The sequence below is a fragment of the Myxocyprinus asiaticus genome, chromosome 29 (assembly GCF_019703515.2).
Source record: "Myxocyprinus asiaticus isolate MX2 ecotype Aquarium Trade chromosome 29, UBuf_Myxa_2, whole genome shotgun sequence".
NCBI classification, from domain to species: Eukaryota; Metazoa; Chordata; class Actinopteri; order Cypriniformes; family Catostomidae; genus Myxocyprinus; species Myxocyprinus asiaticus.
In genome coordinates, this window is record NC_059372.1 from 7,094,272 (window position 1) to 7,119,354 (window position 25,083).

General features: G+C 42.6%; 1 protein-coding gene across 2 annotated transcripts in view; it reads left to right on the forward strand.

Moving 5' to 3' along the window:
• The window catches only part of si:ch73-217n20.1 (complement receptor type 2), a 39,049-nt gene that overhangs the window by 4,018 nt on the left and 9,948 nt on the right, over nucleotides 1-25,083 (forward strand). The window contains exons 5-7 of one of the 2 annotated variants that reach the window (XM_051661192.1): nucleotides 14,847-15,020; nucleotides 23,211-23,414; nucleotides 23,505-23,687. In XM_051661192.1, coding sequence (XP_051517152.1) covers nucleotides 14,847-15,020; nucleotides 23,211-23,414; nucleotides 23,505-23,687 — 561 coding nt within the window. The remainder of the gene's footprint in view (nucleotides 1-14,846; nucleotides 15,021-23,210; nucleotides 23,415-23,504; nucleotides 23,688-25,083) is intronic. The other variant, XM_051661193.1, reaches the window with a different exon arrangement.

A 25,083-nucleotide genomic window follows, 5' to 3' on the forward strand; every position in this document is an offset into this window, starting at 1 on the left:
TTTGGCAAAAACAGAGATTTGATTCCAAAAACATAAATGGCTGTAGTTATGTCTGTCCATTTTATTGCGTGAATTATATATTCATAATTAAACATTTATTAATGATCAAGTACTCTGAAAAGTTGAGATGGTTATGTCATGGCCATGGCCAACTTAAGTTGTTTAGTAAGGAGGAAAAACCATTATCAAACTTCTTATATATGAACTTGCTACAGTAAATATATAAGAGTAACATACTATTTGTATGTAGCCTATTAATGTATTAATAATGCAGGAACAGGGTCTGGGTAGCTCAGCAAGTAAAGACGCTGACTACCACCACTGGAGTTTGCAAGTTCGAATCCAGGGCGTGCTGAGTGACTCCAGCCAGGTCTCCTAAGCAACCAAATTGGCCTGGTTGCTAGGGAGGGTAGAGTCACATGGGGTAAACTCCTCGTGGTCGCTATAATGTGGTTCACTTTCGGTGGGTGCGTGGTGAGTTGTGCGTGGATGCCGCGGAGAATAGCGTGAAGCCTCCTCACACATTATGTCTCTGCGGTAACGCTCTCAACAAGCCACGTGATAAGATGCGCGGGTCGATGGTCTCAGACGTGGAGGCAACTGGGATTCGTCCTCCGCCACCCATTACATTATATTACATTTATGCATTTGGCAGAAGCTTTTATCCAAAGCAACTTACAGTGCACTTATTACTGGGACAATTCCCCTGGAGCAACCTGGAGTTAAGTGCCTTGCTCAAGGACACAATGGTGGTGGCTGTGGGGATTGAACCAGCAACCTTATGCCAGTTATGTGTTTTAGCCCACTACGCCCACACCCGGACTGAGGTGAATCACTATGTGACCATGAGGACTTAAAAGCACATTGGGAATTGGGCATTCCAAATTGGGAGAAAAAAAAATAAAAAATTGTTTAAAGGGGTCATGAAATGCTTTTTTTTTCAGTAGTTTTATTTTCTTTGCTGATGTCCACTGATAATGTTAGTAATGTTTTTTTTTGTGCACCAAAACAATCATAATTTAGTAGTATATAATCGTTATGCACCGTGTCTCTGGCCTTCTGTCTGAAACGCTCGGTTTTGGCCTAAGCGCCTCCTTAAAACTTCAACGTAAATGCCCACTGTTATGATTGGCTAACAACGTGCAGCCCCTTAAATAGAGTCATTTTTGAATCTCAATCGGAAGAAAATGAATAAGAACCAAAACATTATAAAACTAAATGTCAGGGTTTCATCCAACACATTGCATCTGAATATATTAAACTGTTCATCTCCTTGTCTTCACCAGACTCGAGAGTCGCGTCAAAAGCAATAGAACCCATTATAATCAATGATGCTGTCTACCATGGAAGCGTCCATAGCGGCGTGATGTTCTGTTCCATTTTACACTGCACATGGTGGCGATATTACTGCCAACAGCATAAAAACACAGTTTAGAAAGTTTGTGTTGACACGCCCGGTGTAGCCTAAAGTCGTTGCGTCTGTCAACGGACGCACCCGGTGTAAACAGGGTGTCAGCACCATAAACTATCACACAGTCATGACATATGAAATATTCATGAATGAAATGATTTACTCACGGTTTTTGCAATCACGTTCAAGTGTTTTGAACTGCCCCAGTTCAACAGTTCCTTTGGAAAGCTTGAATCGTATTATGAGTAGTATGATATGAGCCGGACATACAATCCACTCTAAAATATGCTGAAGACACATCCACATCCAGTTTCCAGTATCATTCCATCATGTTCTCATACACCAACAAATAAAAATAGTGCAGATGGGCGAAATAACGCGTCCATGATGCCTTCTCCTTTTCAGAGTTGTAACTTGACACTGCATCTTTTAAAAGCATCCCGAGATATGTATCAATTGGTCAAACATGTCTGTCTGTGCATGTTTATGTAAAAAAAACATTTAAATCCAGACAGGCACATGAAGGTGTCCTGTGTAAGTCCACTTTGGATGAATCTCCCATGATAGACCCTATTTCTCTCCTTCTGTGACGTTACAAGTTCCACGAATTCCAAACGAGTTGTCTTTGCAGATTGGTTTAAATAAATCCTCTTTTTCGATTAATGACGAAGTTTTCAGTTCTAAAACTTACAGTATTTTTTTATAGTACAATTACCTCTTATACACGGCCTGGCCAACAAAAATGTCGCCATTTGGATTTAAATAAGCAGATACTTAAGAGCCTATGATTGGATCATTATTGCAGTGATTAATATGTTTCATCTGGCAACAATTCTTTTAACCCTAAATGATGCAGTGTAGCTTCTCATTTCTTAAACAACCATGTTGGAAGATGTATCCCATGGTTGTGGAAAAGATGTTATTGTGTTTTAGAAGGGGCAAATTATTGGCCTGCATCAAGCAAAGAAGACAACTAATAATCAAAGCTAAAGGTGGTCCAATGTAATCAAACTTTTTTTTTTTGGCCTGGCAGTGTGTCAAAAGATCATGGAAAATTTGATTCCTTATGTCATGACCCCTTTAAATGACAAATTAATATGGAGTAATAAATGAATACTAATACAGTAGACTGGGAAAAAAAATAACAAAACATTTTAATATTGCATATATTTTGTCGCTAGGCAGTCAGTTTATTTGGCCAAGAGTTTGTGAGTTTCTTTTTCGAGAATCTTAATAATTCATGGAATTTCTGCAACATCATAACCATGCACTGCAAGACCGCAAAAGCCTTTTAAAAAAAATATACCTTGTTGACATGTTAACGCTTTATTAGGAGACCATAAAACAGCATCAGGGCTCTACGTCAAGGTGGACGATGTAAATGTGTTAACCGATATACATTTTTAAGTATAGTTTTTATCTTAGTTTTGCAAAATCCCGCTACATGGCAGTGTGTGTTCCAAAATGTCATTATATTATCATATTATATTATAATCATCATATTAATTGTATTAGTTGTTATACTTTTGCGTTATTTTTGCCTTTCTCACAGCCTTGGATGATTTCACTCTCTCACGCAAGTGAAATATTTAGCTAGTTATACATAGTGTTATGTCTCATCTAAGTTTAATGGTGCAGTGCTCAAATATTTACATGTGGAAGTGCATAAATTGTAACTTGGTGTCCATTTTAGCTATTACTAGTCTATGTTGTAACTTGCGCTTTAGAATACTGACATAGTGGCTGCTTCTTAATGTGCATTCTTTTTTTTTTCTTTTTTTTTAATTAACATTTTTATTGATTCATAAATGAACACAAAAAATACAACAACAAATATATATTGAATCAAGCACTTTAAACATTAAACCCCCACTATATCCCCTCCCCCTACCAAACTCCCACCCCCCCACGAACACCCCTGTGGTCAAAGGAATATAGACACACACACACAGAAAAAAACACAAAACTAAAACAACAACAAAAAATAAAATAAAATACAATATTCAAGTATAATAATAATAATTAAAAAAAAAAAACTCTAAATTACTCCCTCCACCGCCCCTCCTCGAGATTCCCCCAAAAATGCTAAGTAATTCCCCATTTCTCATTGTAATAATCCCTAACTCCCATCCTTATGCTCGACCCCTCCTCGAAGGCAGCCACCCTCCCCGTCTTCGCGCACCACTCCGGGAAGGAGGGTGCTCCATCCGACTTCCAACTCCTCAAAATAACCTGCCTACCAATCATCACACTGGTCAAAACCCAGTCCTTCATGTACTTATCCTCCAAATTTATGACCTCCCCATCTCCCAAAATGTCTGAGTCTGGGGCAGAACGAGACCTGAGTGCCCAACACATCACACACATAACTTTGCACCTTCAGTTAAATTCTTGGATCTTACGACACCCCCAAAAAACATGGGTGGTGTCTCCATCTTCAGAATGGCATCGCCAGCAGATGGGTGTGTCCTTAAGATCAAGCCTATACAATCTAGTGGGGGTCCAATAAAATCTATGTAAAATCTTAAATTGTATAAGGTGAACCCTTGCATCTCTAGATGCAGACTTGATGTTTTTTAGAATCCTAGCCCACACTCCCTCCTCCAATATCAAATTTAAATCTTCCTCCCATAATCTTTTGAGAGAATTTAAAGTCCGTCCCCCAGACTCTGAATTAGCAGGGAGTAATACACTGATGCCTCATGACCCTTCCCAAAAGCAGCAATCACCACTTCCAGAGTATCTGCTGCTCTAGGGGGGTGTATGCTACTCCCAAAAACAGTGCAGAGCAGGTGGCGCAGCTGTAAATACTTATAAAATTGAGATCTGGGAATACCAAAATGTTGAATTAAATTTTCAAAAGATCTCAATACTCTCTCATATAGGTCACCAAGTGTATTAAACCCCTAACAATCTAATCTGACAAACAGAAATGGGACTTATTAATACATAGTTTAGGGATCAGCCATATGCTCGAGGCTACATTTAAATAAATATCAGAATTAAACACTCTGGACACTTTTGTCCATATCGAGTGCAAAAGGAAAATAACGGGGTGTGATTTAACCTCTCCGGCTAGTTTAATCGAAAGGCTTTGCAGTGGCGAGATAGGGGCAAGAACTTCCTTTTCCATACAAAACCAGGGAGGGGCTCTCTCAGGTGGAAGCGACCAATGAGCCAAATTTCCAAGACCGAATGCATAATAATAAAACAAAATCTTGGGTAGGCCTAACCCACCTTTGTCAATCGGCCTATGTAACTTATTGAAATTTAACCTGGGACGCTTACCATTCCAAATGAAGGACTTCGCTATGCTATCAAATTGCTTGAAATAAGAGAGGGGGACATCTACGGGGAGAGACTGTAGCAGATAGTTGAATTTTGGAAAACAATTCATTTTAATATCATTAACCTTCCAAATCATCGATAAGTGTAATGAAGCCCACCTGTCCACATCATTCGAAAACCTTTTTATTAAGGGATCAAAATGAACTCTGACTAAAGCAGACAAATTTGCTGGGAATAAAATTCCCAAATACTTAATTCCCTATTTGGGCCACTGGAAGGCACCCGGCTGGAAGGCTGTTACAGGACAGTATGCTGTCAAAGCCAAAGCTTCGGATTTAGACCAATTGACTTTGTATCCTGAGAATTTGGAAAAGGAGTTAATAATTCTGTGGAGGCAAGGCATAGATCTAGTGGGGTCGGAGATGAATAATAAAATATCATCTGCGTAAAGCAGAAGCTTATGCGCCACTCCTCCCGCAATCACCCCTGGAAAATCATCCTCCTTTCTTATCGTGGCTGCTAATGTTTCCAGGGCAAGACAGAACAATAATGGGGAAAGAGGGCAACCCTGCTGGGTGCCCCTATCCAGAGTAAAATAATCTGAAATTAACCTGTTTGTTTGTACCGCTGCTACAGGGTGTCTATAAAGTAACTTAATGCAACCAATAAATGTACTCCCGAACCCATACATTTCCAAAATCTTAAAAAGATAATCCCATTCTACCATATCAAACGCCATTTCAAGTGAGATGGCAGCGACCGGAGATTGATCATTCGCTACTAACCACATGATATTGATGAGACGCCTAATATTATAAGAAGAGCTACGGCCTCGAATAAACCCCACCTGATCTATATGTATAAGTGATGTCATAACTTACTTAATCGATTAGCCAGAATTTTGGACAACATTTTTACATCTAACTGGATCAGGGAAATTGGGCGGTAACTTTTACACTCACTTGGATCTTTGTCCATTTTAAGAATCTGACTGATCCGGGCTTGCGTCATGGTTGGAGGAAGCTTTCCGTTCTTTAAAGATTCCGTATAAACTTCTTACAAAAGTGAAGCCAGTGCTGTAGCATAAGATTTGAAAAACTCAGAGGAAAAGCCGTCAGGCCCCGGAGCCTTGCCTGTAGGCAAGGCCTTAATTACCTCATCAAGCTCCTCCAAGGTTATCTCAGAATCAAGAGAATTTTAGGGAGATCTAATGGTTCCACAAAGTTCCTAATATCTTCATCAGTAGACGAAGACATGGAACTATAGAGATCAAAATAGAATTCTTTAAAAGCATTATTAATATCAATGGCCGAGGTAAATATTTCACCACCAGCAGATTTCACTGAGGGAATGGTAGAAAAAGACTCTCTCTGCTTTATATATCTAGCCAAAAGTTTTCCTGCTTTGTCCCCCAACTCAAAGTATGACTGTCTTGCCCTGAATAACCAAAACTCCACTTTCCGTGACAAAATAGTATTATATATGTATTTCAATTGGGTCAATTCTCTGAGGCCATCAGATGACATACGGCGCTTCAGCTCTGCCTCGGCACTTTTAATATTTCCTTCCAACTCCACAAGTTCTTGTGCTTTGGATTTTTGGTGAATGAGGCATACTGTATGATCCGACCCCTAAGAACCACCTTAAGTGCCTCCCAAGCTATGCCCACAGAGGATACTGAGGACCAGTTGGTCTCCATATAAACATTGATTTCAGTCTTTAACATTTGTTGGAAATCAATATTTTGCAAAAGGGACACATTAAGGTGCAAACTATATGATTTATTTTTCTCTGTATATGGCAGCACCTCTAAACTCACCAGGATGTTTTCTGAGACTAAGATATTTCCAACTGAGCTGAAATGAGGGATTTGGATATCCAAAAAAAATATATATATATTTTAGAATAAATCTTATGGACTGATGAAAAAAATGTATAGTCCCTACCAGGTGGGTTCAAAAGTCTCCAAATATCCATAAGACCAAGATTTTTACACATCCTGTGAAAAGTCAATGTTGCTCTAGGGGGCTTACACTCTTTTGCTTCACTGTGATCAAGGACTGAGTCCATCAAAAGATTAAAGTCTCCTCCCAATTTTACAGTGCATCCGGAAAGTATTCACAGCGCTTCACTTTTTCCACATTTTGTTATGTTACAGCCTTATTCCAAAATGGATTAAATTCATTATTTTCCTCAAAATTCTACAAACAGTACCCCATAATGACAATGTGAAAGAAGTTTGTTTGAAATCTTTGCAAATTTATTAAAAATAAAAAATGAAAACAAATCACATGTACATAAGTATTCACAGCCTTTGCCATGACACTCAAAATTGAGCTCAGGTGCATCCTGTTTCCACTGATCATCCTTGAGATGTTTCTACAACTTGATTGGAGTCCACCTGTGGTAAATTCAGTTGATTGGACATGATTTGGAAAGGCACACACCTGTCTATATAAGGTCCCACAGTTAACAGTGCATGTCAGAGCACAAACCAAACCATGAAGTCCAAGGAATTGTCTGTAGACCTCCGAGACGGGATTGTATCGAGGCACAGATCAGGGGAAGGGTATGGAACATTTTATGCAGCATTGAAGGTCCCAGTGAGCACAGTGGCCTCCATCATCTGTAAATGGAAGAAGTTTGGAACCACCAGGACTCTTCCTAGAGCTGGCCGCCCAGCCAAACTGAGCGATCGGGGGAGAAGGGCCTTAGTCAGGGAGGTGACCAAGAACCCGATGGTCACTCTGACAGAGCTCCAGCATTTCTCTGTGGAGAGAGGAGAACCTTCCTGAAGAACAACCATCTCTGCAGCACTCCACCAATCAGGCCTGTATGGTAGAGTGGCCAGACGGAAGCCACTCCTCAGTAAAAGGCACATGACAGCCTGCCTGGAGTTTGCCAAAAGGCACCTGAAGGACTCTCAGACCATGAGAAACAAAGATTGAACTCTTTGGCCTGAATGGCAAGCGTCATGTCTGGAGGAAACCAGGCACCACTCATCACCTGGCCAATACCATCCCTACAGTGAAGCATGGTGGTGGCAGCATCATAATGTGGGAATGTTTTTCAGCGACAGGAACTGGGAGACAAGTCAGGATCGAGGGAAAGATGAATGCAGCAATGTACAGAGACATCCTTGATGAAAACCTGCTCCAGAGCACTCTGGACCTCAGACTGGGGCGAAGGATCATCTTCCAACAGGACAACGAACTAAGCACACAGCCAAGATAACAAAGGAGTGGCTATGGGACAACTCTGTGAATGTCCATGAGTGGCCAAGCCAGAGCCCAGACTTGAACCCGATTGAACATCTCTGGGGAGATCTGAAAATGGCTGTGCACCGACGCTCCCCATCCAACCTGATGGAGCTTGAGAGGTCCTGCAAAGAAGAATGGGAGAAACTTCCCAAAAATAGGTGTGCCAAGCTTGTAGCATCATACTCAAAAAGACTTGAGGCTGTAATTGGTGCCAAAGGCGCTTCAACAAAGTATTGAGCAATGGCTGTGAATACTTATGTACATGTGATTTTTTTCATTTTTTATTTTTAATACATTTGCAAAGATTTCAAACAAACTTCTTTCACGTTGTCATTATGGGGTATTGTTTGTAGAATTTTGAGGAAAATAATGAATTTAATCCATTTTGGAATAAGGCTGTAACATAACAAAATGTGGAAAAAGTGAAGCGCTGTGAATACTTTCCGGATGCACTGTATATCATGAGGGCTGCCAGTGGTTTGCAGCATCCCTTCAAGATCTATAAAAAAGCCCTGATCATCAGCGTTAGGTGCATAAATACTCAAAATCAACCTTTGCCCTTGAATTTCAGATAAAACAATAATGACTGTTCCTAATTTATCTTTAGTCTGTTTGAGACATTTGAATTGTAGATATTTATTAATCAATATAATGACTCCCTTGTTCTTACTTGAGCCAGCACTAAAAAAAACATGTCCACCCCATATCTTCCCAATTTTTTCAGCTTCCTGCAGGGAGAGATGTATTTCTTGAAGAAACACAATATCATATTTCTTACATTTAAGAAAAGTAATGGGGTGCCCCAACCCATTTACATTCCATGTGGAGAGAGACAATTCACTCATATTAACATTTGACATTTTGATATAGTAGAAAAAATAAATTGTGTGTCAAAAACAAAATTATACAGACCACATTCCCCATTAGTGAAACAATCAAACCCTGGTCATCCGTAGTGTCCACTCTCAAACTGGCCTGGAAATTCAATGCAAAAGTAATCTTTCGTCAATGCAAAAGTTTCTTTAAGGAAAAGTGTTATTCACAAAACAAGCTCCAGCCGCTTGGCGGAGCCAACGCAAAGAGCAAAAAGAAACCAAAATGACGCCCAGCTTCCTGAAAAGCCGGAGTAAGTACAGCGAGTTGACCCACTCACATGAGAAACACCCAATGGTTTACTCACCCATTGATTCAATAAAAGACATTGCCTGATTGGGACTTGTAAATACTTTGTGACCGTCCTTCGTTTCTATTCTCAGTTTGGCCGGAAACATCAGAGCAAAAGTGATCTTTCGCTGATGTAAGAGTTTCTTACATTCCTTGAACCGATCGCATTTCGCTCTTGTCGAACTCACAAAGTCCAGGAACAAGAAAATATTATGGTTCTTCCAAGAAAGCTTCCCTTTGCTCCTCGCCTGGCACAACACAAGATCTTTATCGGATGATCTCAGAAATCTGTCCAGAATCGATCGGGGCCTGTCTCCCTCAGCAAATCTGTGAGCTGGGACTCTGTGAGCTCGCTCGATTTCCAGCTTGTGGCCTGTTATGTTGAGCAGACTCGGGAAAAGCTCGTCTAGGAATTTCACCATATCTCTGCCCTCCTCATGATCAGGAATTCCAACAATTCGAATGTTACTCCTGCGGCTTCTATTCTCAAGATCTTCAAGCTTTTCAAGGAGATGTTCCAAATCAACTTTGGTCGCGGGCAGATTAGAAGTTAATTCCCTCTCCGAAGATTCCAGACAATCGATTCGTCTCTCAATATCAGACACTCTTGTAACTAAATCAGAGAATTTTATTTCCATTGCCGTAATCGATCGACGTATTACTGCGAGATCCTCCAAGTCAGCAAGAACCTTCGTCAACATCACCGACATGTTGAACAACTGACGCTGGATCACCTTTCCCGCCGCGCCATCCAAATCGAGTCCCCGGTCTGTAGGCCTGTTGGGGCTTTCATCCCCAAAAAACACGTAAGTGTCTTTTAATGTCTCCAGAGCCCGAGGATTTTGACTTCTTTGCCATGTTTTGCCTCAAAGAGCAAATGTGTAACTGGGTGTATCAAATTTCACCAGATTATAACATGAAAATAATAAAACATTTAGCAAAGTGCGCAGAGCTCGTCGCTCACACATCTGCTTCTTGCATGGCATCACGTGACCCCCCCCCCCCCCTTAATGTGCATTCTTACATTATTGTGGACTCGTTCAACATCATTATCAACCAATAAAAAGAAAATAGTTGTGAGGTTGTTGAATATACATCTACATATCTATACATCTCAAAACTTGCAAAGATGCGTTCTACATCCTCCTGTTTTACCAAGTTTGCTCTATCAAGGTAGTTAGGCAAGACCGATTTTTCACAAGAATGCAGGTTTGTTCTTTGTGTTCTTAGCATTAAGAAACACAAAAATGGGAGTACTAATTCCACTATTCTTACTAATGCCAAACATGGAATTTGGTATTGACTTTCAGCTTGCCATAATTTGGCTGTATACCATATTTTGTATGAATCGGTCACAAGGTGGCACTATAATAAGCTAATTCACATTTGTGCTAATAATTCATATTTCCTCTGATTCTTTCAGTGCCTCAAAATCGTGTGGTTATGTGGATTTCCATTACTTTTTTAACTCGTCCTAGGCCGTTTGTCAGTTTCCCACAAAATTTGGTGTATATCATTGACAGACCCTCCTGACAAAAAGTTGTTAAAATCATTTTTACTCCGAAGGCATTTCGATGTTATAAGCCAATATGTTTTTGGGTGTGGCTCATTATGACAAATTGGCCTGTATCTTGTGAGCAGACTTGTGAACATTTAAACTTAACAAAACTTGGTACACAGCGATGACAGAACAATCTGAGCTCTCATGCCAAATGTAATCAATTTCCGATGTTGGAGGCACTATAACTTAACAAAATCCTCATTGTGCAGCTGTGATCAAAGCAGTTGAAATTTGACACAAAATTAACTGTCCACAGGGACAGTTCTGTCAAATATGATTGTTTTGGTCGTCTTCTTTTCATGTGCTTGGACCCCAATAATTGCAGCTTGCGGCTATTTTTATATTTTATTATTGTTTTAATTACACTGTGTAGCACTTTCATAAAAAATTCTCTCTTTCTCTTTATATTTCTAAGTGTTGCTCACAGAGCAAAACTTAAAACCTAGGAAATGTCCAAGACCTAATATAGGAGACAAAGGTATTGTGAAAGATCTGAAGTCTGAGTATGGGACAGGAGAATCCTTATCCATTACCTGCAATGAAGGATACAATGGATCGGGAGTTTTCACATGTGTTAAGAACAAGAAATGGATCCTACATGAGCCAAAGTGTCAGAACTGAATAGAAGACAAATACAACATCTTAGAATTCACCTTGAATGATGTGATTTGAGCCTGTTGGCTACGTTTTTATCATACTAATTGATTTTGTACTTATTTGTACTTAAAAATGATTTTGACGAGTAAAGATGCTGACTACCACCCCTGGAGTTAGCGAGTTCGAATCCAGGGCATGCTGAGTGACTCCAGCCAGGTCTCCTAAGCAACCAAATTGGCCCTGTTGCTAGGGAGGGTAGAATCACATGTATAACCTCCTCGTGGTCGCTGTAATGTGGTTCGCTCTCGGTGGGGCACGTGGTGAGTTGTGCGTGGATGCCGCGGTGGATGGTGTGAAGCCTCAACACGCGCTATGTCTCCGCGGTAATGCGTTCAACAAGCCAAGTGATAAGATGCGCGGGTTGACAGTCTCAGACGCAGAGGCAACTGAGATTCGTCCTCCGCCACCCAGATTGAGGTGAGTCATTACACTACCACGAGGACTTAGAGCGCATTGGGAATTGAAACGCTCTGTTTTAAGCTGCCTGGCCCCTAAAGACTTAAATGTAAATGCCCACTGTTGTGATTGTCTAACATCATGCAGCCCTTCCAATGCAGGCATATTTGAAATGCAATCCGAAGAAAATTAATCAACTCCACACAACATTGTAAAACTACATTTCAGGTTTAACACATAACGTACACCCAACACATTTCATCTGAATGTATCGAACTGTTCACTAAAGCACAGCAAACAGTCATGACATATGAAATATTCATGAATTAAATTGGTTACTTACAGTTTTTGTCCAATTGTCCAATTTTAACTGCCCCATCTTTCAATAACAGTTCCTTTGCAAAGCTTTAATCATATTGTGACTGTTTCACAAGCAATTCACACCAAAATTTTCTGAATACACAAAACTTAATACAACCCCGATTCCAAAAAAGTTGGGACAGTATGAAAATTATATTCACCCTTTGCTATATTGATAGCACTACAACTAAACATTATATGTTTTACCTTGTGAATTTCATTGTTTTGTTTTTTTAAATGTACAGTAATTTCAAATCAGATGATTGCAACACGCTCCAAAAATGTTGGGACATTCGAGTGTTTACCACTGTGAAACATCACCATTTCTTCTAATAAGCATTTAGGTACTGAAGACACAAGTTTGTTAAGTTTAGAAGGTGGAATTTTCCCCCATTCATCCATTATGCAGGTCTTCAGCTGCACAGTTATATAGGGTCTTCATTGCCATCTAATGCGCTTCATAATGCACCACTCATTCTCAATTGGAAATGGTCAAAACTGCAGGCAGGCCATTCTAGCACCCGCACTCTCTGTTACACAGCCATGCACTTGTAATCCAGGCAGTATGTGGTTTGAAGTTGTCCTGCAGGAAAATGCAGAGACGTCCCTGGAAAAGATGGTGCTGGATGGCAGTATATGTTGCTCCAAAATATTTACATATCTATCTGCATTAATGGTGCCCTTACAGATGTGCGAGTTACCCATGCCATGGGCACTGACACACCCCTGGCCCATACAGGCACTGGCTTTTGGACCTGATGCTGATAACAGCGTGGATGGTCCTTTTCCTTTTTGGCTCAGAGAACACGATGGCTGTGTTTTTCAAAAACTTTTTGAAATGTGGACTCGTTGGACCAAAAAAACACGGTTCCACTGTTCTACTTTCCATCTAAGATGAGACCGAGCCCAGAGAAGTCGGCAGCGCTTCTGGACAGTGTTGATGTATGGCTTCTCCTTTACATAGTAAAGTCTTAACTTGCATCTGTGGATGCAGCGGCGAATGGTGTTGACTAACAAAGGTTTACTAAAGTAATCCCAAGCCCATGTTCATGATATCCATTACAGATGAATGATGTTTTTTAAGACAGCGATGTCTGAGGGATCAGAGAAGTGGTTCATTCAGAAGCATTCAGAATTGGTTTTCGTCTTGCCGTTTACACACCGAGATTTGACCATGTTCCTTGAATCTTTTAACTATATTGTGCACTGTAGAGGGTGAAATGCCCCAAATCCTTCCAATTTGTCTTTGGGGAACATTGTTCTCAAAGTGCTGGAATATTTGCTGAAGCATCTGTTGGTAAATTGGCAAGTCTCGAATGATCCTTGCTCTAGGCTGTTTTTGGAGGCTCCCTATATATTATGACACGATTGCCTCACTTGTTTAACATCTCCTGTTTCACATCGCCTTGTTATTAGTCTTAAATTGCCCATCTCAACTTTTCTCTAGCGTTGCAATCATTTGATTTGAAATTACTGTACATTTTCAAAAAACAATAAAGTTCACAAGGTAAAACATAAGGTAATATTTAGTTGTTGTGATTCCAATATAGCAAAGGGTGAATATAATTTACAAATCACTTCTTTTTGTTTTTATTAGCATTTTTCAGAATGTTCCAGTTTTTTTTATATTGGGGTTGTACAGTACACGGTGATGTTGGGTGCTACAATCGGCTTCAACTGGCCAAAGCAAAGATGCTGGTCTTCACATCTCACATTTTCCCAGTTTGTTTTCACACATGACTACATATTCATTTTTAGAGTCATAACTTGACATTGCATCTTTTAAAAGTGGTGTGAGATGTGTGATAATAACGGTCAAATCCGTTTGTCTAGTGCACGTTTATGTAGAAAAACATTTAAATTCAGACAGGCACATGAAGGTGTCCTGTGCAAGTCCACTTTGGATGAATCTCCCATGATAGGCCCCATCTCTCTCCTCTTCACCTCTGTGACTGACTGAGCATCAGTGGGCAGGGCCAAAGGTGCAATGACAGAAAAATAGGCGTTGCAGATGTATTTGGTCCTTTTTCTATTAAGCAGGAAGTTTTCAGTTCTGAAACTTACAGTATGTTTTTATATAACAGTTATCTCTTATATGTACCCCTTATAAGCAAAATGTTATTCCTCATGTCATGAACACTTTAAGGTGATTAAAAATGGTCTAAATGATGACCAGTTACAGAGTCTAAAATATACACTTTATATATTAACCTAAAATCTTGATGTTGATTGAAAAAAAAAAAAACTCCATGAGCTCAGAGATTGTTAATCAGTGACATCAGCATGATTCTGTAGAAGCCATACATTTTTTATTTTAAATTTATTTATACAACAATCATGCTTAATGACATGATTGGTCATCATTTACTCATGTTAGTCCAAATCTGTGTTGGACAGAATGTTAGCCTCAGTCACCATTCACTTTCATTGTATGGAAAAATTCTACAGAAAAGTTCCTTTTGTGTTCCCAGGGAAAAAAAAAAAAAAACAGCATCACGAGGATGAGTAAATGACAACAGAATTTGTATGTAATTCTGTTGTCATAAAATATGATTCCAGAACCAAGGGTATTTAAAAGGAGGGCAATCGCTGTGCTCCAAAGGACAGTCAGAAAAGATAGCTGTCTTTTTTGTTGTTTTTTTGGTAAAGAAATGGATGAACTATACTTTGAATTTTGAAAGCTTGAATGTGAAATAAAGACACTGTGAAGACGCAAGTTGTAATGATATTTCACACTTTGATTCTTCAGTGGTGAAGTGTCCAGTGATAAACATCAGCAATGGAAAGGTCACCCCAGAAAGGGTTGTTTTCAGAACAGTTGTCCAAATCACCTGCTCTCCTAAATTTAAGCTGAATGGAGCACAACAACTGCGTTGTGCAGCAAACGGCACCTGGACACCAGATGTTCCCAAGTGTGAGCCCGGTAAGTGACCTTTAAGCATGCAAGAGTTTTGAGTGCAATCTAAGATGTCTAGGGCCTGATAGTGTTTGAAGTTTTAACAATGTTTGAAGTAGAAATTAAAAAATTACTTTGATACCAAGTTGATTGTTACGTTCCCGTAATGTGGGCAATCTTTGCTGTGCTGTCTGTGTTCTTACACTCTCTCTGTGTCTATGGGTGTGCCTTCTGCTCTGAGTGTCTGCAGGTGCCGCTGATTTGCAGGTTGGCCGTTTCTGATTGTGTGCCTATAAAATCCCTGTGCTGCCTTTCATATGCGAGCTGTTGTGACTTAGGGCCGTCACACTCCTCCACGCTCCCCACCAGCCGCCAGACCAATCCCTCGTGTTCTCAAGCTGAGAGTTTGTTACATTGTTGCTTTTCAGAATTGGAGTGTTTTCTGAGCTATAGCAGTTAGGTTCCCTATCTGTCACTCATTCTACATTGTGTCGATGTAGTGACACTAGGGTTCACTCTTGGGAGCCCGAGACACCTCTGGTCTTTGATAAAAGGCAAATGAAAATTGGTGAGTGGTATTTGCATGCCACTCCCCCGGATATACGGGTATAAAAGGAGCTGGTATGCAACCACTCATTCAGATTTTCTCTTCGGAGCCGAACGGTCATGCTCACTGAGCTGAATTCCCACGACTGTTCATTCACCTCTGCTGGATCTGACGGCGCATTTCAGCGGCTTCTCCCTCCTCTGCACTGGTGCACTGTAGAGAACGCCCCTGGGCGCTTCAGCAGAAATAAGAGTATAATTCTCTAAAAGAGTATATTTCTCTGAAAGAGTGGCACACATGGAACGTCTTTTTAAAGACGCGTCTTTTTAAAGATGCCTTTCCTTTGTGTGTTATTCCTGGTTGCGCTCGTTATTTCTTGCCTTCTGACGGTCACGATCACTGTCTTTCGTGTCTGGGCACTGCTCACGCGGAGACAGTGTTCGTGGATGGGTCATGTACTCATTGCGAGGACATGTCCATGGCAATGATGCGGTCGCGGCTTGCCTTAGTAAGAAAGCAAGCCACCCCAGAGGCTCCCCACCTCTGTCCTTTTACCCATGGGTATGAGGCCAGTGCGGCTAGCACTGGGGGCGATTTGGGGACCCAATGGGACCGCCTCCGCCGGGTATCCCCCCGTGGACCTCCCATTCCCCACCACGCTCGTCTGCCCCAATCGGGCTTCCAGATGAGTCCTCCGGCTCATCTCACGGCGAGTTCGACCTCTTATTCGGAGCCCGCGAAAGTGATGAGCTCTCGAGCGCAGCATCAGAGAGCGGGCTTGTCTAGTCGGATGCGGAAGCCTCAGCTGGGCTCCTCCCTTCGGGGACGATTGCCCAGTCACAGGCTGACGCGGAGATGATGACATGCTTTCCCGGGCTCAAAGCCACGCCCCGCCCCCGTTCCTTTCTTCCCGGAAGTGCATGAAGAGCAGACAAGGTCATGGGAGGCACTTTTTACTGCCCGGTCCTGATCTTTTCAGCTTCTCCGCCCTCACTACCCTCACTACGCCGTCACCTGGCGTGGGTGCCCAAAGCCCCTGTCCAAGGCCTGTGGGCTTACGTTGTCTCTGACGGCCAAGGCCTATGGTGCCGCTGGACAAGCCGCCTCGGCGCTAAAGGAACTGCATGAGGGTAGTTCCGCCCCAGGATTGATGCAGGAACTGTGCTCGGTGACCGACCTCGCTCTCCGAGCGACGAAGGTCACGGCGCGGTCTCTCGCGGTGGATGAAGTCCACATTAGTAGTCCAGGAGTCCCAACTTTGGCTCGACCTGGTCGAGATGGGTGAGGCCGACAGGACACGGTTCCTTGCTGCCCCCATCTCCCAGGCTGGCCTATTCGGCGACACCGTCAAGGACTTCGCCCAGCAGTTCTCGACGGTGGAGCAGCAGATGGAGGCTATCTGGCGGTGGGTTGCGGCCAATCTTGAACCTGCGAGTACTGAACCAGGCTTTACACAGACTCCCGTTCAAGATGCTGACGCAAAAACGCATTCTGGCGAGCGTCCGCATCAAGATTGGTTTGCGGCGGTAGACCCGAAGGACACGTACTTCCACGTCTTGATTCTACCTTGACACAGACCCTTCCTGCAGTTTGCATTCGAGGGTCAGGCGTATCAGGTCCTCCCTTTCGGCCTGTCCTTGTTTCCTCGCGTCTTCACGAAGGAATTCGCATTCTCAACTATCTCGACGACTGGCTAATCCTAGCTCACTCTCGGGACATGTTGTGTGCACACAGGGACTTAGTGCTCTCACACCTCAGCTGACTAGGGCTTCGGGTCAACTGGGAAAAGAGCAAGCTCCTCCCAGTTCAGAGCATCTTTTTCCTCGGTTTGGAGTTGGACTGAAGGCGTTCAAACAGAAAACAGTGGTTCCACTGAAATTCTTTCAGAGGCTCCTGGGGCATATGGCATCCTCAGCGGTAGCCACCCCGCTCGGGTTGATGCATATGAGACCGCTTCAGCACTGGCTTCAGACTCGAGTCCCAAGATGGGCATGGCGCCGCGGGACACATTGCGTGGTCATCACACCGGTCTGTCACTGTCTTTTCAGCCCTTGGACCAACCTCTCGTTTCTACGGGCAGGTGTTCCCCTAGAACTGGTCTCCAGGCTCGTCGTGGTCACGAGGGACGCCTCCAAAACGGGCTGGGGCGCTGTTTGCAATGGGCACGCAGCCGCTGGCCTGTGGACTGGCCCGTGACTGCATTGGCACATCAACCGCCTCGAGTTGTTGGCAATTCTGCTCGCTCTGTGGAGGTTTCGGCCGTTGATCCAGGGCAAGCACGTGTTAGTTCGGACAGACAACACGGCAACAGTAGCATATGTCAACTGCCAAGGCGGTCTGCGCTCTCGTTGTATGTCACAACTCACCTGCCGTCTCTTTCTCTGGAGTCAGCAGCACTTCAAGTCGCTGCAAGCCACTCACATCCTGGGCAACCTCAACACTACAGCGAATGCGCTGTCATGGCAGGTTACCCTCAGGGGAGAGTGGAGCCTCTACCCTCAGGTGGTCCAGCTGATTTGGAGTCGATTCGGACAGGTACAGGTGCGCCTGTTCGCCTCCCAAGAATCCTCCCACTGCCCGCTCTGGTATGCCCTGTCCGAGGCCCCTCTCGGCATAGACGTTCTGGCACACAGCTGGCCCCCTGGCCTGCGCAAATATGTGTTTCCCCCAGTGAGCCTACTTGCACAGACCCTGTGCAAGGTCAGGGAGGATGAGGAGCAGGTCGGCCTGGTAGCACCCTGCTGGCCCACCCAGATGTGGTTCTCGGACCTCACGCTCCTCGCGACAGTCTCCCGCCGGCGAATTCCCCTGAGGAAGGACCTTCTTTCACAGGGACAGGGCACCATCTGGCAACCGCGACCAGACATCTGGAATCTCCATGTCTGGCCCCTGGACGGGATGCGGAAGACCTAAGCGGTCTACCACCCGTGGTGATAGACATGATGACTGAGGCTAGGGCCCCTTCTATGAGGCGCCTGTATGCCTTTAAGTGGCATCTGTTCGCTAAGTGGTGTTCTTCCTGATGGGAAGACCCCCAGAGATGCGCAGTCGGATCAGTGCTTTCCTTCCTGCAGGAGAGGTTGGAAGGGCGGCTGTCCCCTTCCACCTTGAAGGTGTATGTTGCCGCCATAGCAGCACACCACGACGCAGTCGACAGTAAGTCCTTAGGGAAGCACGTCCTGATCATCAGGTCCCTGAGAGGCGCCAGGAGGCTGAATCCCTCCAGACCGCACCTCGTTCCCTCATGGGACCTCTCTGTAGTTCTTCAGGGTCTACAGAGAGCCCCTTTTGAGCCTTTGCAGTCAGCTGAGCTTAAGGCACTCTCCTTGAAGGCTGCCCTCCTGACTGCGCTCACTTCCATCAAGAGGGTAGGAGACCTGCAAGCGTTCTCTGTCAGCGAAACGTGCCTGGAGTTCGGTCCGAGCTACTCTCACGTGATCCTGAGACCCCGACCGGGGTATGTGCCCAAGGTTCCCACGACCCCTTTTAGGGACCAGGTGGTGAACCTGCAAGCGCTGCCCCAGGAGGAGGCAGACCCAGCCCTGTCGTTGCTGTGTCTGGTGCGCGCTTTACGCACCTATTTGGATTGCACGCAGAGCTTTAGGATCTCTGAGCAGCTCTTTGTCTGCTTTGGTGCACAGTGGAAAGGAAGCACTGTCTCCAAGCAGAGGATTGCCCACTGGCTCATTGACGCCATAGCTATGGCATATCACGCCCAGGACATGTTGCCCCGGTAGGGCTACAAGCCCATTCTACCAGGGGTGTAGCGGCCTCCTGGGCCCTGGCCAGGGGTTCCTCTCTAACAGACATTTGCAGAGCAGCAAGCTGGGCAACACTCAACACCTTTGCAAGGTTCTACAACCTCCGGGTGGAACCGGTTTCGTCCCAGGTAGTGGCACACAATACAAGCGGATAAGCCCGGGATAGCCTGCCAGGTGTATCGCTTGCACATAGTGCCTTCCGCCTCTTTTGAGCTGAAGATGTGCGCCATTAATTCCCAGTAGTGTTCACGAACTATGTTCCCTGGTTGACTTCCTCCGAACCCTGTGGCAGTTGAGTTTTCGGAGAGACTCGCTGCTGGCCCAGTACACGTGCTAATTAAAAGCCCTGTTCTGGGGTAGGTGCTCCGCATGTGCCGGTTCCCTGTAAGGTAAAACCCCATGTGATGTATATCTTCCGCTAATTCATTTCCCTGTTGGCAAACTGTGTCTTCCTTGGGCAGAGCCCCTCTGTCCCAGTCTCCATGTTTGTAGTAACTCCTCCCCTGTTGGGTAGGATCTACCTTGAAGACTCTCTACATGGTCGGCAAGACCATGTGATGTATTTTTCCACTTAAATATCCCCCCCTCTCTTTGGGCGAGGTGTGGTCTCCGCGGTGTCCTCCCCTTGGGAGGGACACCCCCTGACTAGACCTGGCGGCCCAGTCCCCCTTCTTTTTTTAGGGAGTGAAAAGAGGCCACGACTGGGTTAGCCTGTCTCTATCTTTGGGTAGTCGACTTGTCCCCAAAGGGCCGTTTGACACTCATAACTATTTTGGGGGAGGTTATGTGTCGATCTGGTGTGCTGGCGATGAGGCACCCAGTGGTCTGCCTGTCACACGCTGCCAGTTCACGTAACACAGTTCAGTCAGTTGTGGCGTTTTGTATAGGGACCCCTAGTGTCACTACATCGACACAACGTCGAATGAGTGACAGCTAGGGAACATCATGGTTACTTGCGTAACCTCCGTTCCCTGATGGAGGGAACGAGACGTTGTACTACCCACTGAAATGGCCGGACCTTGTCTCGGCTCCTCCGCATAAAACCTGAATGAGTGGTTGCATACCAGCTCCTTTTATAACCGTATGTCCGGGGGAGTGGCATGCAAATACCACTCGCCAATTTTCATTGGCCTTTTATCAAAGACCAGAGGTGTCACGGGCTCCCAAGAGTGACCCCTAGTGTCACTACATCGACACAACGTCTCATTCCCTCCATCAGGGAACGGAGGTTACGCAAGTAACCATGATGTTTTGTTAGTGAAATACAATTCGGCTGCTTTATTCTGCCTTCCTCGCAGTCACTCTTCGATCAGGAGATGAATTCACCGGTGGGAAGAAATACGCGGACACAGAATGTCACAAGCAGTTCTTCGATTTATTAAATGGAAGCAAGGGATTTATATGGTTCTTGTCACACATGGCTGGTTACACCCATTACCTTGAACTTTCTCAATCCTCCATATATGGGGTCGTTTCCTCTCGCTTACAGAAGTACATTCTTGTCAAGTATATTTTGTGATCAAGACAGTGCCGAAAACATACAAAGCAGATAAGCAAGCATCAAGGTCACATTGTTCCATCTGAGGCCTATTTCTCACAGGTTTGTAGGGGTGAACTGCCCTGTTTATTTGAAATTGTTCGCTCTGTTTCTGTTAGTGTAGTCAGGTTAGTTTAATTGTATTTTTATTTCCTTCTTTAAGGTTAGTTATTTTCTCCTTTTTCTTTCTAGGTGGTTTTGTTTATTATTTTGGGCTAGGGGGTCACCCTGAAGCCCAAATACCTGCTGCATTATTACATCTTTAGTACTTTATCTACTTCCAATAAAAACAAATATTGGATCTATGATCTTGTTGTCATGGGCTTTTGGTCTGACGGTTGTGCGGGGAGCATATCTCCCTTTACTTTGTTGCGTCCTACCCCTAGGGGACATAACATCGATACTAAAATGTAACTAAAAATGTAACGATACCAGTCTTTCTGCAGTATCGGTAGTAATAAGTTCCATCTCAATATAGTGCAACAGTCTGGTTCCGGAAGTAAAAATCCTGTTAATTTATTTTGTGGTGAATACATTTTTTAACAATAACCTATAAACCTTTATAGATAGACCTACCATGAAATAAAAAGGTTTTTAATCAATATTAAATGCTTCTGTTGAAGCCATCGATCCACGTTATTTCAACTTAAATTTTTAGAAATTGTGTTTAATAGAGGAATTCCTGGTAAAGAACTACTCTACCCAAGATCCTGAAGAGAAAGATCCACCAATCAGAGAATCGTGGCCAAAAAAGTGCACCAAAAGAACTCTGTAGTTACTGACAACTCCCATGACACAATCGAGACTCAAACTACTTATATATTTGTAAATATCTGAATATTTTGCAATAAAAATTAAATATTGTTTCTGTGCTTATACTCAACCACTTATTATAAAACAATAGTTTTATATTTTTCCATCGTTTTTAATTTGATTACATCATTCGCATTGTTTAATGGGACTGGAGTTCATTCCCTTATTAAAGTTCTTCAATGGCATATTTATGTTTTTGTGGTATTGATATTCGTATTGATTGTTGTGAAATTTCTCTGGTATTGATATTGATGTGCTTACATGCACAGCAATACGCTGATAACTACCCTAAATCAGCGTATTAAAAAAAAACACAAGGTAAGAAAAATTGCGCTTACGTGAGATTTGAAATCATCGGATTATTCTCTGCTTTTGATGTCAAAATTTAAACAGTCAAGCGCACAACACTTGTGCACATTGGATAAGCTGGTAAGAATGCCTGTAAAGGTGTTGACATGCAATGAAATATCGGGGTAATGGGCAAAAGTTGTGCCGATCTTTTTTTTTTTCAGATCTGAAATGTATGTGGTGCTCTAACACATCTCAGCCCTCAGCTTGTCCATAGACATTCAGTCTTAATTTGGGGTTCATGCACCACACCCATTGTTTCATCGAATATATTGCCATCTGTGTGGACTAGTTAGTGGTCATTAGAAAGCTGAGATCCTCCCCTTTGTGATGATCTATAACATTTTATCACCAATAGTCAATAACATATTTTTACGATGATTTGTTTAGCATGCTTGTCCTGCCGGACTGCATATTTAGTTCTGGACATCTAAGATATAACATTGGATTATTTACCTTTGCATGTAAGTAAAAAATGGCAATTTTTTTAGAAAACTGCCTAAGGTAAGAGCATATAAAACGTTTTTGGCTACTTTGGGCTTACAGCAGCAGTGATCAGCGCATAAAAGGTGTTTGTATTTGATGTCTTACAGAAATCATATTCACTTTATTATTTTGAAAATATTTCAAACTGATGTAATAGGGCAAAAATCATATTCCTGAGAATGAGAGCTTTCATTTGATATATGGGTTAGAGTTAGTAAGCACTTAAATGGACAAGTCATATATCAAATGAAAGCTATTTTATATTTTGATATGTGAAAGAATTTTATATTCATATTAATATTTTAACTCAAGGTGGATCTTATTTGTGGCGTAGATGTTTTCAGCCCTTATTTTGTTATTTTATGTAACATAAATGATAAAGTGATGGTGTTCTATGAAATGTTCAGATTCTAAGCTTTCAAATGTTACCACATATGCCTGACTTATGTATCCGGGGACACTTATTTTGCGAAATTGCACCCCACTTTGGACCCACTGGCGGGTCCATAGAGTTTAAGTGGTTCTAAACCATTTATGACCTTACAATTTACCTAAAGGAATGCCATTTAAGCCATTTAGAAGACCTTACACGTTGTCGCTTTAAATTGTTAAGCATAACTGGTGTAAAAACGCTCAATGTGTTCTTTTTTCACTACAAATAAAACAATAATAATAATTGTTTTAATAATTGTTCTTGATAATAATAATAATATCTTCTGGTTTAGTGTCAGTGGTCACCTGTTCAGCACCTGCTGTGGCAAACGGAGGTATATATTATGGATCCAGGACATCGTACAAACCTGAAGACACAGTGACCATCACTTGTAAGGAAGGCTTTGATCTGATTGGCTCAACACAGGTCATATGTGGGCCAGATGGCCAATGGCAGGCATTGCCTGAGTGTCGCTTAAAGGAGATTTCAGATACCAGTAGGTGCATTAAAGAAATAGATCACCCAAAAGTTATTATTCTTTTTCAGACTTTCCTCCAAAATAAGACTCATTTTGGTTCCTCCCCAGGTAAATGTGGTCCACCCCAGTCTACTGACCTCGCCCACCCCAGAGAGGAGTATTACGGAAAAGAATTCAAATCTGGTGATCGAGTTCGTTACAAATGCACTGTCGGACACCGTTGGTCAGCAGGGCAAGCCAGTATATACTGTAAAGATGGACGATGGACTGAACTTCAGATCCAATGTGAACGTACGTATGAGAACTTTTAACTTTATGTTCTCACCTTATTGTGATAAGGTGATAACGTGGTTCTCGTGAAAACATGTCCAGGTTATATTTTATCCCAAAATCAAAAAGGATTTTTTATATATATATATATATATATATATATATTGCATAAAGAAAATGAAAACTATTTTAAGGACCAATTAAGATTTTGCATTGTGAAATTCTTTTCGTGGAATTTAAGCACAGTACATTACAAATTATTGTAATACAAAGGTTTTTTGTTGTTGTTGTAATTTAAAAATTTTATTGATTCATATATACATGACAAAGAAAAAACCAACACATATACAAGGAATCAACATTTTACATTCAAACCCCACTAATACAATCCCACCCTGACCCCCAACAAACATAATAACACACACAACCAAAAAATAAAAATAAAAATAATAATAAAAATACATAATTAAACTAAACTACACTCTCCAAATCCCCTCCCTGAGAGTCCCCCAAAAAAACTAAATAATTGCCCCATTTTTTTTACAAATAAGTCCCAAAACCCCAGACTTCTACTTACCACTTCCTCAAATGCAGCCACTCTCCCTATTTCCACACACCACTCGAAAAAGAGGGTGCTCCATCCGACTCCCAACCCCTTAAAATGATTTGCCTGTCGATCATGAGACTGGTCAGAACCCAATTTTTAATGTGATTATCCCCCAAATTTATGACCGCCCCATCACCCAAAATACAGAGTCTGCTACAAAGTAAAATTTGAGTGCTCAAAACGTCACACATACAACTCTAAACTTTCAACCAACATTCTTGAATCTTAGCACACCCTCAAAAAACATAGATTGTGTCTCCATCTCCTGATTGGCATCGCCAGCAGGTGGGTGTGTCTTTAAGACCAAGCCTATATAATCTAGAGGGGGTCCAAGAGAATCTATGTAAAATCTTAAATTGCATAAGGTGAACCCTTGCATCTCTAGATGCAGATTTGACATTTTTTAGAATCCTAGCCCACACTTCCTCCTCCCAAACCAAGTTTAAATCTTTCTCCCATAATCTATTAATAGAATTTAAAGCTCTGTCCCCCAGACTCTGAATTAACAGGGAGTAATACACTGATGCCTCATGACCTTTTCCAAAAGCAGTAATCACCTCTCCCAGAGTATCTGCTGCTTCAGGGTGGTGTGAGCTACTCCCAAAAATATTACATAGCAGGTGGCACAGCTGTAAATACCTAAAGAACTGAGATCTGGGAATCTCAAAGTGTTGAACCAAATTTTCAAAAGATCTTAACATTCCACTCTCATATAGGTCACCGAGTGTAGTAACCCCCCTCACAATCCACTCTGACCATCAGAAAGGGGACCTTTCAATACATGATGTAGGGTTCAGCCATATGCTCGAT